The sequence below is a fragment of the Natator depressus genome, chromosome 7 (assembly GCF_965152275.1).
Source record: "Natator depressus isolate rNatDep1 chromosome 7, rNatDep2.hap1, whole genome shotgun sequence".
In the NCBI taxonomy this organism is placed as follows: domain Eukaryota; kingdom Metazoa; phylum Chordata; order Testudines; family Cheloniidae; genus Natator; species Natator depressus.
This window is the reverse complement of record NC_134240.1, coordinates 21,133,266-21,150,386: the sequence shown is the minus strand read 5'-3', so window position 1 is coordinate 21,150,386 and position 17,121 is coordinate 21,133,266. Positions and strand designations below refer to the sequence as shown.

The window sequence follows — 17,121 nt, the reverse complement described above, 5'->3', positions numbered from 1 at the left end:
TGTCTGCCCTGTGTCTGCAATAAAGTGCTGTTCTCAAAATAAATAAATAAATTAAATAAATAAATAACAAGTGTCCCTACCCTCTCCCCCACCTATGGAACCTTAAGATGGTGAAAAGACTCTGCAGAAACAAAAACAGTGCAGTAAGCCAGGGGTTTTCCTAAAGGGGGAATGTTTATAAACAGAAATCAGACCACATTAACATAAGCCCACAAACCTTTCCCCAACTAATTCCTGTTGGCCTGGGATCATGCCTCTAACTTTTCCTCAGCCACTCTCCCCCATTAGCTGGTTTATAGTCCTTCCCCAGAGCTCCTGTACAAGGAGAGTTGATCCTTGAGCCCCTCCTAGAGCTGATGATTATTATTTGTATTGTTGTAATGCCCAGTCATGGACCAAGACCCCATTGTGCTAGGCACTGTACAAACAACGAATAAAGAGATGGTCCCTGCCCCAAGGAGGTTGCACTCTAGGATAAGACAAAGATAAGGGGGGTTGCAATATAAGATAAGACAAAAAATGGATACAGACTGTTGGGGGAATCCAAGGAAACAGTGAGACAATATTGGTAGGCATTGATCTCAGGACACCAGAAGCCTAACCTAATAGGTTAGCTGTTAAGATTAGCTGAGGTTAATGTCTTGTTCACTGGGGACAAGACAGTGCCACTGAACGCAGTGAAAGCACATCAGGGTCACAATCATCGTATTATTTGTGTGGTGCCTCTTGAGCCTGCCTGACACTAGCATGGAAAAGTCCTAGCAAAAGTCAGCATGCAACTAGTTCAGTGCTGGAGCCAGATTCTGCTCTGCTTTACCCCAGTTTTGTGCCAATGTAAACCCACTTACTTAGTGATATTACTCCTGATTTATGGTGGTATAAGCGAAGCAGAATCAGACCCACTGTGTACACACGTCAATTTACAATCCAGCGTTAGTTTGACAGATGTTATAGGTGGCTCACTTTTACACCTTGAGCTGTACCCTGGTTTTTAATAGTAAGTATTTAATAACCAGAGACACATGAAAGGATTTATATTCTTGCAGGGGAGCAGGAAAATAATCTTAAGAAAAAATGTGTGTTTAACACTGACTTTCAATCATTCATATTGCAATGACCAAAATAAACTAGCTGAGTTTAGAAAGAAACCACACATGGCATTTTATTGATGATGGTGTTGAAGCTTTGAACACTGATGATCGACCACATCCTGCTCTGCTTACTCACATGAGTAATCCCACTGATCCCGATGAGTGCAGTCACATGAAAAGAGTGAACAAGATTTGGCCCACTGAGTCCATTGTGTATATCAATTAGAATCTAGAATTTCAGTCTTTCATAGGGAAGTGTTCTTCAGGTAATAAATCATCATCAGCTGTTTAGTAATTTTCTCTCTTGCCCTGAGCCTGCAGACTCTGCATCTGCCTTCAGCCCAAGTCTCCCATTCAGAGCTGGTCAGTACCTCTCTTTAATTAAATGGAGAGGTTGCTGTTTGGTTGCTTTAAAGAATGCTCAACTCACCCCAAGGCAGGGGCTAAGAGTGTTGCCTCCACTATATTGTGCTGTAAGGTACAATCCTACATCAGTTTTACACCACTACGTTCAAGATAGTTACTCACGACTTATTCTTGTGTAGCTGATCGGAGAATCAAGCCCTTGTACTCAATTTCACAGCAAATTCTGCGATAGTTTACTGTCAGCTGTAACGCATTTGCGATCTAGACCGTGGTGTGTGATTTGTTCTCACGAAATATGTAAACTGAGTAATCACACTTTGATATAAATGTAAATGCAGGGTCAGCTTCTGATCTCAGTCCAACCTCAGCAAATCTGGAATAACTCTAATGAAATCAGTGGAATTGCTCCAGATTTATACTGCTGTAAGTAAGAGGAGAATTTGACCCAAAGGGAACTGGACTAGAGGATGTATCTACTCTGCTTAATTTTGCTTCCAAGATTAACATTCATTTAAACCACAGCACTATATAAAATGATTAATAATAAGTGGGCCAAATCCTGCCTTATTGGGGCAAAATTTTAACTGATAGTGCAGGACTGGGATCACAATGACTACTGTATTAGCCTTAATAAATATGAAAAAGCTCATAAGAATATAAGAATGGCCATACTGAGTCAGACCAAAGGTCCATCTAGCCCAGTATCCTGTCTTCCGACAGTGGCCAATGCCAGGTGCCCCAGAGGGAATGAACAGAACAGGTAATGACCAAGTGATCCATCCCCTGTTGCCCATTCCCAGCTTCTGGCAAATAAATGCTAGGGACACCATCCCTGTCCATCCTGGCTAATAGCCATTGATGGACCTATCCTCCATGAACTTATCTAGTTCTTTTTTGAACCCTGTTATAGTCTTGGCCTTCACAACATCCTCTGGCAAGGAGTTCCACAGTTTGACTGTGCATTGTGTGAAAAAATACTTCCTTTTGTTTGTTTTAAACCTGGTGCCTATTAATTTCATTTGGTGACCCCTCGTCTTGTGTTATGAGAAGGCGTAAATAACACTTCCTAATTTACTTTCTCTATACCAGTCATGATTTTATAGACCTCTATCACATCATATCATACCTCTTAGTTGTCTCTTTTCCAAGCTGAAAAGTCCCAGTCTTATTAATCTCTCCTCATATGGCAGACATTCCATACCCCTAATCATTTTTGTTGCCCTCTTCTGAACCTTTTCCAACTCCAGTATATCTTTTTTGAGATGGGGTGACCACATCTGCACACAGTATTCAAGATGTGGGCCTACCATGTCTTTATATAGGGGCAATGTGATATTTTCTGTCTTATTATCTATCCTTTTATTAATGATTCCCAACATTCTGTTTGCTTTTTTGACTGCCGTTGTACATTGAGTGGATGTTTTCAGAGAACTATCCACAATGACTCCAAGATCTCTTTCTTGAGTGGTAACAGCCAATTTAGACCTCATCATTTTATATGTATAGTTGGGATTATGTTTTCCACTGTGCGTTCCTTTGCATTTATCAACATTTAATTTCATCTGCCATTTTGTTGCCCAGTCACCCAGTTTTGAGAGATCCTTTTGTAGCTCTTCACAGTCTGCCTGGGTCTTAACTATCTTAAGCAATTTTGTATCATCTGCAAATTTTGCCACCTCACTATTTACCCCTTTTTCCGGATCATTTATGAATATGTTGAATAGGACTGCCCCCAGTACAAACCCCTGGGGGACAGCACTATTTACCTCTCTCCATTCTGAAAACTGACCTTTTATTCCTACCCTTTGTTTCCTATCTTTTAACCAGTTACCAATCCATGAGAGGATCTTCCCTCTTATCCCATGACAGCTTACTTTGCTTAAGAGCCTTCGGTGAGGGACCTTGTCAAAGTCTTTCTGAAAATCTAAGTACACTATATCCACTGGTTTCCCTTTGTCCCCATGCTTGTTGACCCCCTCAAAGAATTCTAGTAGATTAGTGAGGCATGGTTTCCCTTTACAAAAACCATGTTGACTATTCCCCAACAAATTATGTTGATCGATGTGTCTGACAGTTTTGTTCTTTACTATAGTTTCAACCAGTTTGCCTGGTACTTTGCATTTATCAACTGGTACTGAAGTTGCCTATTATTACTCCTAACACATGCCTGCTTTAGGCCAGTAACTGCTGTTTTTCATGCTTCCCAACCCAAAAATAAATTATTCTAAGCCCTTCACTCTTTAATTTGTTCTCATTTGCCCCCTCTTTGGAAAGAAAAATCCTGCGTTTTATTTCTGTATCCACGTTTAGAGAGACAAGTTGGGTGAGGTAATATCTTTTATTGGACCAGCTTCTGTTCGTGAGAGAGACAAGCTTTCCAGCTCTGTGTTAGCTCAAAAGCTTGTCTCTCTCACCATCAGAAGTTGGTCCAATAACAGATATTACCTCACTCACCTTGTCTTTCTAATATCCTGGGACTGACAAGGCTACCACATCACTGTATGTATCTATTTGTAATATTACTTTGATAAGAAATCTTAAGGAAAAAGAGAAAGGCAAAAGTTATCTGTGTATTCCCCTCTTATTTAATACAGATGAAACCAATAGAATATTATAGAAATGTTTCTAAAAACTTATAGAATTTAATAGAGAGTTATGTCTCTTCTATAGAACTCCATAGGTTGATTTAGTGACTCCACAAAAAAGGGTCTCATTCTCTGTTAAATTCTACAGGATATTTCCATAAGGCTAGCCTTAAACTAGGAAATATGAAGAGACAAAATCTGAAGGCAGGTATTGCTTGTGGGCCACGGGGGATGGATCACTTGATTACCTGCTCTGTTCATTTCCGGTGGGCACCTGACATTGGCCACTGTCAGGGGACAGGATACTGGGCTAGAGGGACCTTTGAACTGACGCAGTATGTCCTTCTTATGGGTATTTCACATTTCTTATGGGTATTTTGACGAATAGAAAACTCTCAAGGCACTGGAATTATTCATAGCTCTTTGTTTGCCCCCAGGGTATTTTAGTCCAGTCCTATATGGTTTACTGGCGAGTGATCATTTAAATGTGTAATGTTATTGGAAACAATTGTGATTTAATGGCAATAGCAATTTTTGTGCTGCAGGAAGGTGCTGGAGGTTGGTCAGAACTTTCCTCTGCCTTCTTTGCAGCTCAGAAACTACAGCCTTGTTTCCACTCCCAGGTGACTAGTAGGTGAAACTGACCAGCCTTCAATTGTCTGATCCTTGTTGTTATTTGTGTTACAATGGCACTTTTCGGCCCAAACTGAGATTCCGGGCGCACTGCACTAGATGCTAGGAAAGCACGGGGGGGCGGCCGTTTGGCCCGGCTGCTGGAGTTGTCTAACCCAGTGAGCCGAGCCCGACGAAGGGGCGAGATTTCTGAGCTGAATGAAACGCTGAGCCGACCCCGAAGGTGGAAAGCCAGGTGAGGTCTGGGCCAGGACCCGCCCCGAGACCCGCCGCCGCGCGGGGACACAGAGGTGCTGCCAGACGGAATCTTTTGTAACAGCGAGCACGTGGGGCCGCCTTCCTCCCCCGGCCGGGGCAATCGCTGCACACACGGGCGCGGGCCAGGGCTTCTCTGCCGTCCACGTGCCGCTTCCCCCGCGGAGCCCCCCGCTGGAGCGCGGCCAGTCCCAGCCCAGCAACTTCGGGAACTCGCCGCGAGCGCTGGCGAGTCTGTAACTCAGCGGGACGGGTCCATGCAGCGGGCGGGGGGGGGGGACGCTGCCAGCCGGCCCCCTAAACGAGCCAGGCGAGCGCGCCTCCAGGGCTGGGACCCCCCCCACCCCCCAGACGGCGGGCAGGGCCTTTGCCCAAAGCGGCCGCGGGGAAGGGAGCGGGGCGGCGGGTTGCAAGGAGCGGGGCTTGCCCAGGTGTGTGCGCCCGTCCTCCCCCCCGCCCCCGGCCGGGAGCGGGTTAGTACAGCCCGGTGTGTGTGTGTGTGTGGAGAGAGGCTTCCCTGTGCCCTGGGGCAGCGGCGGCCGCGGCGGAGCGTCGGGCGGGGCTCGGGTTCCAGCGCCCCCCGGGCCATGCCCAGCTGCAGCCGCGGCAGCAGAAGCAGCTCGCTGGCCGCCCGCTGCCCCGAGGGGACCCCCCCGCCCCCGTAGCAGGCTTTGCCCCGGCGCGAGGATGAGGAAAAGCCGGGTGCAGCGGATGGTCCTGGCCACTTGTCTGGGCTCGTTCCTCCTGGTGATTTTCTACTTCCAAAGCAGCCTGAACCCAGGTGAGTGACACGGTCGCAGACCCCAGCCGGCCGGATCTCTGCCCGCCCCCCCGGCACGGCCCCTTCTCTGTGTGTCTGTGTCCCGGCTCCCCGTCCCTCGCTCGCGGAACCTGCGCCCTGCAAAGGTGTGGGCGCGCGCTGAGTTGGCCCAAGTTTCGGCTGCTCAGTTGCAAAGAGCCATCCGCAGATGAAAGAGCGCAATGTCCCCGGCTCCGGGGCCGCTGGGGCCAGAGGCAGTTTCGGGGGTTACAGCAGGACACGGGCTGATCCGACGCTCGCTGAGATCAATGGAAAGACTCCCTCTGACTTCCAGGGGAGCGGGGCCCTAAGTCCGCAGGACCTCCCTGGAGGTCAGCGGGACTACTCGCTGGCTCTGAACTCGGAACCGAGCCCTTTGTTTCAGACGTTCACCTAGGTGCAGTTAGGTTTATGCACTTCGTTGTGTGCTCAGAGCCAGATGTATAGAGACAGTCTGGCCAGCTGGCATTTGCTTACTGCACATAAAGTCCTGCTTATGTTGAATGAGTGAAAAGTCCCTGGGGAATACACTTGGCGTTTACGTATTTTTCAGCTGCAATCATTTACCTTCACTTTGTATCTTGTTTGTAAAGGGAAGGAAAATGCGATGAGTGTAATTAATAGATATATGAATTTCACATATTCAAATATCCATTTTAAAAAACAACTTTTTTTGGATCTGTTCCCAGATGGCTGCCTGTAGTAGAGTAGATTTGATTTGATGAAGTCAAGGAACACACCAATCTAAAATCTGCACTCGGTATTTGAATTAAAACGTCTTTAATGCTGTGATACAGACTAACACAGGTGAAAGAATGGAACAGGTCTCAGGTGTCATATGTCACACCCAGACCCATTGAAGTGCATCAAAAAATCCAGTGAAATTGTTGTCCCGCTATGGAAAGGAGTATCTTTAATGTCTGCTGTCAGTAATACCTTGTGCTTGGGGAGAAGATCCTATACCAGCAGAACTAGAAAATAAACAGACTTGTACTAAAAGGGTGAGACGTTTCACTGCCTGCCTTCTGCTCTTTCCTTGAAAAAGGAATTGCTTCCTACTTCCAAGAAAGATTATTAGGTAATTCCCGTAGTTTAACAATGCACTGATGTCTTCTGATAACAGCAGAGATTAATCAATGGTGCTTTTAAAGTTATCTCCTCACATTCAAAATACCTGTTAGACAGAAGTTAGTAGATTTTTACCACTTTGGACTAAATGAGATGTAATTTCCATTTTATAGTAGCTATTCCATCACTTTAATACTCTTTTCTTGAAAATAAAAATACATAACTTGTTGGCTAAATAGTGTCTGGTTTGAAAAGCATATTAGGTTTGTGTGTGTGTGTGTTATGCTTACTGTTTGAAGTTTACTAAATGAGCTGTGCAGTCCTAGAAAACTGCATTCAGTTTTCTGTTAATCAATGATGTATACTTTAAAATGAATATCTGCAGTATGATTTTGATATTTGGAACATTCAGTAGAAAAATGCTGCAATGGATCAGTTAAGTATCTATGTAGCAGCCGTGTTAGTCTGTATTCGCAAAAAGGAAAGGAGTACTTGTGGCACCTTATTTGAGCATAAGCTTTCGTTAGTCTCTAAATTGGTTAGTCTCTAAGGTGCCACAAGTACTCCTTTCCTTTTTAAGTATCTATGTATCCAACAGAGAGAGGGCCAAATTTTACATTAACTTCACTGGAATTGCACTGGTGTAATTGAGAGGAGAATCTGGTCTGTTATATGATTTTACTATAGCTTTTTTTTTTTTTTTTAAATAGGACGATGCCTTCATGGGCACTGATCCTGAAGACACTTACGCACATGTTTAACTTTAATCCTATGAGTACTCCTGGTATTGATCTGAACGGAATTACTCACAGGGTTAAAGTTAAACATGAGCAAAAATGTTTGCTGGTTCAGGCAATCAAACTCAGTGACAGAATCACTACAACTGCATTGGAATGAGATAATTCAATTACCTATCTGGAACTCATGCTAGCGAGGTGCTGAGTGCCTCCTGTTGAGTTTGTTGGCAATTAAGTGCCCTCAATGCAAGGAACATCCCCTTAATTCAGAAAAGGTATCATTTTTGAGAGGTCTCACAGATGAGCATATTTCATATAAAATGAGGTTTCTTTGCAGGTAAAGAGATAGGGGCAAATCCTCAGGTGGTATAAATGGTCATCGCTCCTGACTATTGAATGAGTCACAGGGACACACTCGTAATCTGAAATCATGAGAGTTAAGGGTAGTTTCCAGCATTGCAGCTGCCCCTCCGTGTCCTCCTTCAGTTCTTGTGGTTTTGCAGCTCCCTCTCCCTATGAAGATTGAGTGCTGTCAAATGCAGAAAACAAGCAAGCTGAAAAATATCATTTTCTCTTAGTTAGGATAAAATTGAGATTTATCACTTAGATTTTAGTTGTTGTTTGTAGCAATAGTAGGTAACCAATTTCAGACAGAAGTGTGGTTATTTTTTATTTGTTTTTAGTGGCTCTTTAAGTTGTTTGGTGTGTTTCTAGTATTACAAAAAAGCATTCCAGAGCAAGAAGTAGTCCCACAAGTCCCCTTCAAAGCAATCAAATGGTTTTTCCATTGTTGCTAAGCTAGGTTCTTCAGATTGTATTTCACATGAAACCTAAAGTGCGTAAATTGTAACTGATCGATCAGTGCTAAAGGCACATATAGATTCTGCCATCATTTGAGCCGGAATCAAGGCTTAAAATTGTGAGAGGCTGAGAGAGACAAATGATCATCTTAATAGATGTAGAAAAGCACTTAAAGGGCTTGATCTGCATAGAAGAGAAATAATTTAATCAGTAAAATTCCCACCTTTAAATATGCCTCTGTTTGGAGCAGCTGGCACTAAAATAACAAGTCATATAGAAATAGGGCACTCCTATTTCAAAGTCAGAGTGTGATGCACAGACTTATACTAAAATATAGTAGAATCTCAGAATTACCAACACCTCGGGAATGGGGGTTGTTCGTAACTCTGAACAAAACATTATGGTTGTTCTTTCAAAAGTTTTACAACTGAACATTGAATTACTACAGCTTTGAAACTTTACTATGCAGAAGAAAAATGCTGCTTTCCCTTTATTTTTTTCATAGTTTACATTTAACACAGTACTGTACTGTATTTGCTTTTTTGTCTCTCCTGCTGCCTCATTGCATACTTCTGGTTCCCAGTGAGGTGTGTAGTTGACTGGTCAGTTCATAACTCCGGTGTTGGTAACTCTGAGGTTCTACTGTAACTAAAAGTGTGAATTACCATTGATTTGGTTATTTCATTTCCAGTTTCCATGTAGACAAGGCCTCTGACCACAATCCATCCCCCTTGCTAGTGCAGGATACAGGGATCAAACTTGTTTCCGTCGAAGTCAAAGGCAAAATCCCCGTTGTCCTTGGTGGAAGCAGAATCAGGCTTGTATGGCTGAATCCTTCTTGCAATTACATCAGTGTAAAGCCAGCGTAACTCATTGACTTCAGCGGGCTACTCCAGAGTTACACGTGTCTGACCGAGGGCAGGATCTGGACCTTAGTCTTTGTCATGGGGAGAGGATGCATCTGATATTAAAATTGGTAACACATTTGATTTTAGCCAGAATTACAAAATACAGATGTAACTCTTTGTAAAACCTCTTTAAATAAACGTTTAGCGTTGGAATCTAATGCACACTTTGAGCTCGACTCTGATCTCAGTTACGTTAGTGTCGGTCCAGTGAGGTCTTGGATTGACTCTGCTGTAACCAACGTCAGAATCTGATCCTCTATTTTTCTCCTCCAGCCTTTACTGAGCTTGTGCCTCATTGGCTGTGTCTCCACAAGCTTTGTCCACCCCAGATTTCCCATCAGAACTAACCCTGGTGCAGCTTCCCCTGTGGTAGCAACAGTGGGAGCGCTAGTGTGGAGTAGGCTCCAGCAGATGCTTGGGTTTTTACCATTGTGTCATTTAACCCCACTGAAACTTCAGCAAAACCAGGGCGGGAGTGAGCCCAGCTGATTGAACAGTCCTGCAGGGGAACCTATGGGTTTGCAATTTGCATTAACCTTCACCGTACTGGCATTTTCCACACTGCCAAGCTGAGGAATGTTTTAGGTTTTGTGTGACATTTGCAGTCTCCAAAGTGGTTAAACAAATGGCCACTCCATCCCACAGGAATTTGAATATTTCCTATATAAAAGAGACAAGTCTCTGAAGAAAGCTTTGTAAGGGACATATGACTCTGCGGGGCCTGATTCTCCTCTAACCATTGTAAATCAGGAGTAGCTCCATTGAAGCCAATGGGGTTACACTGGTATAAGTGAGTGGAGAAACCAACAGGTCCCTTGTGCATAAGGCATTTCAATTTGTGCCTTTGGTGTCTGTCTATTGGTGAAGGCCCACGGGGCTACGGAGTCGTAGTGAAATGCATGTGTAGCTACTACCAGCCCCCTCTGGCTGCAAAACAGTCAGGATTTTCCTCTGTGCATTTATTGACTCTTGCACCCTTGTTCACTAGACTCCAGTGGCAGTTCCGGGTGCCTTGCAGGATTGGGGTTTGCTTCGGCTAATGTATTCAAAGTGCTGTATTCATACAGTCATAGCATTTAATGCCAGAAGGGAGTGTTAGCTCATCTATTCTGAGCTCCTGTGTGTCACTGGCCACTAAACTTCATCCACTTTCCTTTGTATTGAGACCAATACCTTTGTCTGATTAAACCGCTCTTCTAGAAAGGCATCCAATCTTGATCTGAAGACCTCCAGAGGTGGAGAATCCACTACTTCCCTTAGGAGTTTTGTTCCCGTGGTTAATCTCCCTTGCTGTTGCAAAATTGAGGGCTTATTTCTAATTTGAATTTGCCATTGGTTCTTGTTGTATCTTTCTGCCCTAGATTAAAGAGCCTTTTAGTACCCAATACTGCAGACGGGGGGAGGGATAGTTCAGTGGTTTGAGCATTGGCCTGCTAAACCCAGGGTTGTGAGTTCAATCCTTGAGGGGGCCATTTGGGATCTAGGGCAAAATTTGGGGATTGGTTCTGTTTTGAGCAGGTAGTTGGACTAGATGACCTCCTGAGGTCCCTTCCAACCCTGATATTCTATGATTCTGCATTTTCTAGAGTTCTTTGCAGTCCACCTGTTGGTGTGAGTTGTTGAACCTCCAAAGATGCCTTTGAGTGCCAACACCATGGCCTTACACCGCCCTTGATCCATGCACACAGGTCCTGCTGACTTTAGGAGGACTTTTGCTGCCCATCCACAACAGCATATAGCTCATGAAGTTTTTGGCACCCAGTAAGCTCAGGGAAAGCTATTTCTTTCCACTAGAATAGCAACTAAGTTCTATGTCTGGTGTCCTAGGTACTGCATCTCCTATAAAGCCTTGAATTGCATTCACAATTACATCCCCTAATGACCTGAATGTTAATGAAAGGAATGGCAGAAGGGGCCCTGATGTCACACACGCTCGGACATTGTACAAGCCATTAATATTTGCAGCTGGTTGTGAAATAATGCCTAAGAAAAGAAAGGGAAAGTGAAACTTGCAGCATAGCTGACATTCCTTTAAAGCTTCTGTTCTGAAACTTGCCCATGTAAAGGGGCCCTGTCTGCTCCCCTCATGCACCTGGCCCCAGCTGTTGACATTGTCGCCATTAAAAAGTTTTGGGGTTTTTTTGCTACTTTTTACTCATGTTAGACCCGCAGAAGCAGCCCAGCTGTGGCAGAGTGAGCTGGAGTGGGGATCGTGATCAAGTATCAGGGAGATGCAACCACTTTGGCCTTCCTATATTACCAACTGTAAGAGGCATCCTAGCTCGATGGGAAGCAGATTTTGCGGGAAAAGAGGAATTCCGTTATGGAAAATATTGAAATCCTATTGAACATCCATTCATTTGAGTGATTCATTGAGACACAGTAGCTATAAGATGAGCCTATTTCCTGCTCGTACCTGTTGTGCTTTTCCTCACAGAAGAACTCGGTTTTTGTTTTTGCTTTCAAGACATGGCTGTGTGACTTTAGAACTAATTCCCAGTGCTGTTCACACCAGCTGTGACTCCTTGTGTTATCAGCCCAAGCCACCAAATTTGGATCTGGATGTGGAAGATCCAAAATTCAGGAGAGTTTGGATCCGGGGGGGGATTTGGTCCAGGCCCACCTCTACCTTGTACATAGTTAATAAACCCATGATCTCCTTTGAGCAAAGTGGCTCTAACGAACAGTACACTCGCTAGGTCACTCAAGCCAAGATTTTCAAAGGTGACTAATGATTTTTGGGTGCATCCATTTTTGGGTCCCCAACTTGAGGTGTCTTAAAGGGGGCTAATTTTTAAAGAGTACTGAGTACCTGCCAAAACCAGGCCATTTTAAGGTGTCTCAATTAGGCACCCAAAACTGGTAGTAACTTTTGAAAATCTTGGCCAGAGTGAGCTGTCACAGTCAACTCTGGATTTGTCCCCACTGGGAAAATGCCCAGCAGTGCAGCTGTACTAGTGGCAGCACCAGTGGGAATTTTCCCCCTAAAATTCCCTACTGCAGGCATGGCCACTAAGACTGGGGGAGCGGGGAAAATGTTTTAAATCATATCTTTAAAAATTTCTTGATGACAAATTAATACTGTGCTCTTCCCCAGTGCTTTTCAGGTAAGGTGCTCAAAGTGCTTTATGATAATTATTTAAATAATATTTTACATCATCCCTGTGACACATGTAAATATTATTACACCCATCTTGCAGCTGGGGGAAACTGAGGCATAGAGCTGTTAAGTGATTTGTCCAAGGCCACACAGAGTTGGGCCCCAAATCTGCAAATGCACATGGGCTTAGGTTTAAATGGGGCTACTCGTGCTTAAAGTTAAGCATGTGTGTAAGTATTTGCAGGAGTGGGGCATTAGCAGAGCTAAGAATAGGATTTATGGGTCCTACTCCCAACCCTCTCCCCCCATGGTCTGCTCAAACCACTAGACTAGGGTTGCCAACATTGTATTTCAAAAATAAAGGAATGTTTTCTTAGCACCCCACCTCACCCCTCTTCCCAATATTATTATTATTTTATTATTTAATTTATTAATAATAATAAGCAGTACTCACCTACATTCGCCAGGGCTATTTCTTATTGCTTTTTGCTGCACTCAGCAACTCCCGATCTTATTGTACAGAGATGAAGAAATAAGAGATGTTCCTGCTAATAAGGGACTGTTGGCAACCCTACCTAGACAACAGTTCCTCTGCATTTTTTTAAAAAAAGTTTATTTTTCATTCAAAGATTTAGGGTAAAATCCGACACTGTTGAAATAATGGTAAAACTCCCATTGCCTTCAATAGGATCCGTGTTTTCTTCCTAGTTTTAAATTATCATAATTCAGGGAAATGAATACATCAGAATGACCCAATACGACTCAAACCATTGTGTTGTAGTTACTCCAAATGTCCACTTGGGGTTGTATTATTGTCTTATGTCTTAAAAAAATGCAATGTTGATCTTGTCTTTGATATCCACTAGCAAATGAATGCAATTGAAATCCCAAGTAGCATCAAGAGACGCATGCTCTGCCTTCTCTTACCTCGTTGGGTACTCACCTGTGTATTGAACCCGGTCCTGCAAACTCTCTGTGCTTGGAACTCCTGGTGGAGCCAACTGGGATTTTGTGCACAGAGGGCTTGCTTGATCAGAGCTTCTTAGCAACTGACCAACCCAATTCTAAATCTTTCCAGATAACGGTGCTGATCTGACCTCCCTTTGGTTTGTGCAACATGACAGGCACTGGTGTGAAAATATAAGGGACCCTCCAGGGCTTTTATCCATTTGCTTTCGTTGCAGATGAGTTGCGTGAGTTTTTTTCAGCTCATGTTCTGGTTTTTAACTGTATGAAATCCGAGAAGCAGTAACTGAGTTGTAAGAGGCAATATACTAGTGCACTGTTAAAACAATTGCCAGTATGTCAACAGAGGCATTAGATAGCACCGTCTGGAATGCCAGTTCCCACACACTGCTTGCGTTTGCTTGTGTTGAAAGGAAGGCGTGTAACATAGAATCTGTGACCTACTCTTGTGGACTCACTGGCTGGCTCTGCACTCGAACATGGATCCGTAATGAAGTCCATATGTTCCTGAGGGCCAATCCTTTCATGTGGAATGCTTTCTAGTCCCTCTTGGGTTTGTTCAGTTTCCTGACGGTCTGTGATAATTGCAAGAGATTTGAGAGAGGGCAAGTGTGGGACTTAGCTTGTCTGGAAGTTTATTCCGAATCTGCAGAAAAGAGACCGAAGATGGTGATCCTGGGGTCTTTGCCATATTGATCCAGGCCCTTTTCATCCCAGGGTTTGGTTCATTCAGTGCACCCGGCGTGGGGCTACATCTCATGAATAATGTCTGCTGGCTAGTTCACTCTTCTTACTCTCTCTCTCTGAAACAGGCTCATCCCTCGTGTATTACTGCATGTGTGGAGATCCAGCAAGCTAGCAGCCTTCATATCTAATGGAGAGGGGGGATGGAGGCATGGCATTCCCAGCGAGGTGATCTGTGACTTTCACTTCTGGTATTGATTGGCCAGAGCCCAAATTTACTGATCTTCAAGCCACACAGTACCTTCTCCCAGCTGTTTTCTGATGAGGGCAAGGGTTAGAGTAAGGGAGAGTGAGGAGAGCACAAATTTCCATCCCCTGGCTAAAAGCAGAGGGAACTCTCCCTCCTCCTTGACAGGCACTGTTCCAATCTACCTTAACCCCTGGGTGGGGCTGAGGAGGTGGTTGGGGAGAGCTCTATATTCGGGGCAGCAAAGTAGGAGAGTCTTATTTTGGATGGTGTGGTTGTGTGTGTGCCGATGCAGCTCCGATAGCTGGGACATGTGCCCAGATCACAGGATTGAAGTCGTCTTTGGGCTAAATGGTACGAGCTGTAGTGAGGAGAGCTATGCCAGGCAATCGATGTACCCCCTGGGCACCAGTCATCATTTGGCCACTCTATGGAGCCAGTATGGTAAATGTGTCAATGTGTGTCTTTAATCTGATGATGTTCCCCAAGGCTCTGCTGATGAGTGAGGTACATTAAACAAACAGGAAGGCAGAACCCTCCCTGGCATACCACTTCCAGCCTTCACTTCTAACACAAGTGAAATGTTGCCGGAAGCCAGACTAAGTGATCACAATGGTCCCTGCTGACCTTTAAATCTATGGAGTTTCACATAGTTGGGGAGTCTTGAGAGAATGGCTGACCTACCAGCCAAACAGCGGGAAGCTCAACCAGAGAAAAGGAACCCTCTTGGTGGACAGATCTGGGCACTGATTCTGTAATTACTGCTTATGTCTTGATAGCAGGATGGGCCCAATCCCACCATGAAGTCACTGGGAGTTGGTAACATGCAAGGTAGACGATAGGCCTAATAGCAGAGCTGCTTGGAAAATGGAGTTCCTTTAGTGGAAACTTTTTCAACTTCAACATTTTTTCGATTTAAAACAAAAAACAAAAAAATTCAAAAGAAGGAAAAAAATCATTCTTGTGACATAAGAGAGAGAACCCCCAAACTGAAGAGTTTTTGATTTTCGGTTTTTCGATGAAAAGTCAACATTTTTCGCAGCAGGCAGAGACTCTAGTGAAAAGTTTCATTTAGTAAAACAACCACTTTTCTGTCAAAAACCAGGTTTGATGGAAAATTTTCAAGCCACCTTCCCCGCAGACAAGGCTGAGCTTCATGGTTTTCCCACCATCACTTTCATTTGACAGAGACCTGACTCTGAAATACACCCCAAGCAGGGGCAGCACTGAACACAGTTTTTGGAAGAGCTTCTGAATAATCCAGTGAGGACAACTGGCTGGGCCAGTTCAGGCAGAATCATGCACTGTCCAGAACACAGTTCTGCCAGCCAGTCTGAAGCTGGCAACTGAATACTCTCTTGATGGACAAATAATCTGAACCTCATTTGTAAAACCAAATTATTAAAACCACTTTTCCATCAGCTGCTGCTTGGAGAATTCCCCCAAAGGAAGTCACAGAACCTGTTACGGGAGCTGGAATTTATCATGTGATGAGTTGTCTTACCTGGCTGCTGTTTTCCATGAATATTTTAATTTAAAGCATTACAACCCTGTTTTAATCCCCCTGCAAGCACAACGCTCCCCAGAACTTGTTATAAAACTGTTTATAATAGTGGCTTTTATTTGCTTGACTCTGTTTATTAGACACATCTGGACAGATGCCCATATTCTCATTACAATGCACTTACGGACCATCAGCCAATCCGATGGTAGGTCTCACTGAACATCTGCAGTTAGAGATCGGCCCAAATCACAAGGCCAGCTGTGAACCATCATCAAACATGGGTCCTTGTGTACACTGAAGCTTTTGCACTGTTGTAGCTACACTGTTTAGATGTGCTGCAGCAGTAGGATCGGGCTTGCACCAACATACTTACCCAAATGCAGGGGTAAGTCACTGGTGCGTGTCTAGATTTGGGAGTTGCACCAGTGTAACTATATCAATTTAGTTACGTCTGTGCAGATTTCCATTCTATACAGGTTCTTATACTGTGCTTGTCACTGTAGTATCTGAGGGTATGTTTACACTGCAATAAAAGACCCATGAGAGAGAGTCTGGGACAACTGGCGCGGGCTCATGGGGCTAGTGCTACAGGGCAAAAAACAGCAGTGGAGCTGTTCAGGCTTGAGCTGGAGCCTGGGCTCTGTAACCTGGTGAGGGGGGAGGTTCTTGGAGCCCAGGTTTCAGCCTGAGCCTGCAGGTCTACACTGCTATTTTTAGCCTTGTAGCGTGAGCCCAAGTCAGTTATCCAGGCTCTCAGCCCTGCTGCTGTGGGTTTTTTGTTGCAGTGTAGGCATATGCTGAGTGCCTTCCGGTACTGCATTGAGCAACAGGGCTACCCATCTGTCAGGTGGTGGTTGTTCCTTAGTCTAGACAAGCCCAGAGCTGAAATTCAGATCTGTATCGGCAGCCTGATTCGCTCATGCTTTGCACCCTGTGTAAGCATATTCACCAGTGGAAAGTGGGTGAGAAATGCTACCAGATCAGAATGGCAGGGTTAGCCTCTCCTGTTGCCCAGGTGTAGATGACTACAGGCAGGAAAAGGCAGACCCTTGAACTTTATGTTCGGGGTCCAACTCTTGGTCCATTCATTGCATGCAAAAGATGCCACATGCTGTGAATGACAGTAGCTGTTCTTAAGTTGTCCCATGACAACCATCAGCTTGTGCATTTTAAACACACACCAAGGCAGGCCTGACATTCTTCTTGCTGTTGAAATTTTTAAAAATGAAATAAATATTAGACTAGATAACATAGGTGAACAGTTATTGGTGTGATTTGGGCATGCAGTTGCCATGGTTTGCACATAGAAAGGGCTGATGCACAAAACTGGTTTGAGTTGTGTGCACAATAATAGTCATGGCACACCAGTGGGAGAGA

General features: G+C 44.4%; 1 protein-coding gene across 1 annotated transcript in view; it reads left to right on the top strand.

The window, feature by feature from the left end:
* The first annotated feature begins 5,603 nt into the window (after positions 1–5,603).
* Positions 5,604–17,121, top strand: part of CHST13 (carbohydrate sulfotransferase 13) — a 66,246-nt gene continuing 54,728 nt past the window's right edge. The window contains exon 1 of the mRNA XM_074959690.1: positions 5,604–5,711. Coding sequence (XP_074815791.1) covers positions 5,618–5,711 — 94 coding nt within the window. The 5' untranslated portion in view covers positions 5,604–5,617. The remainder of the gene's footprint in view (positions 5,712–17,121) is intronic.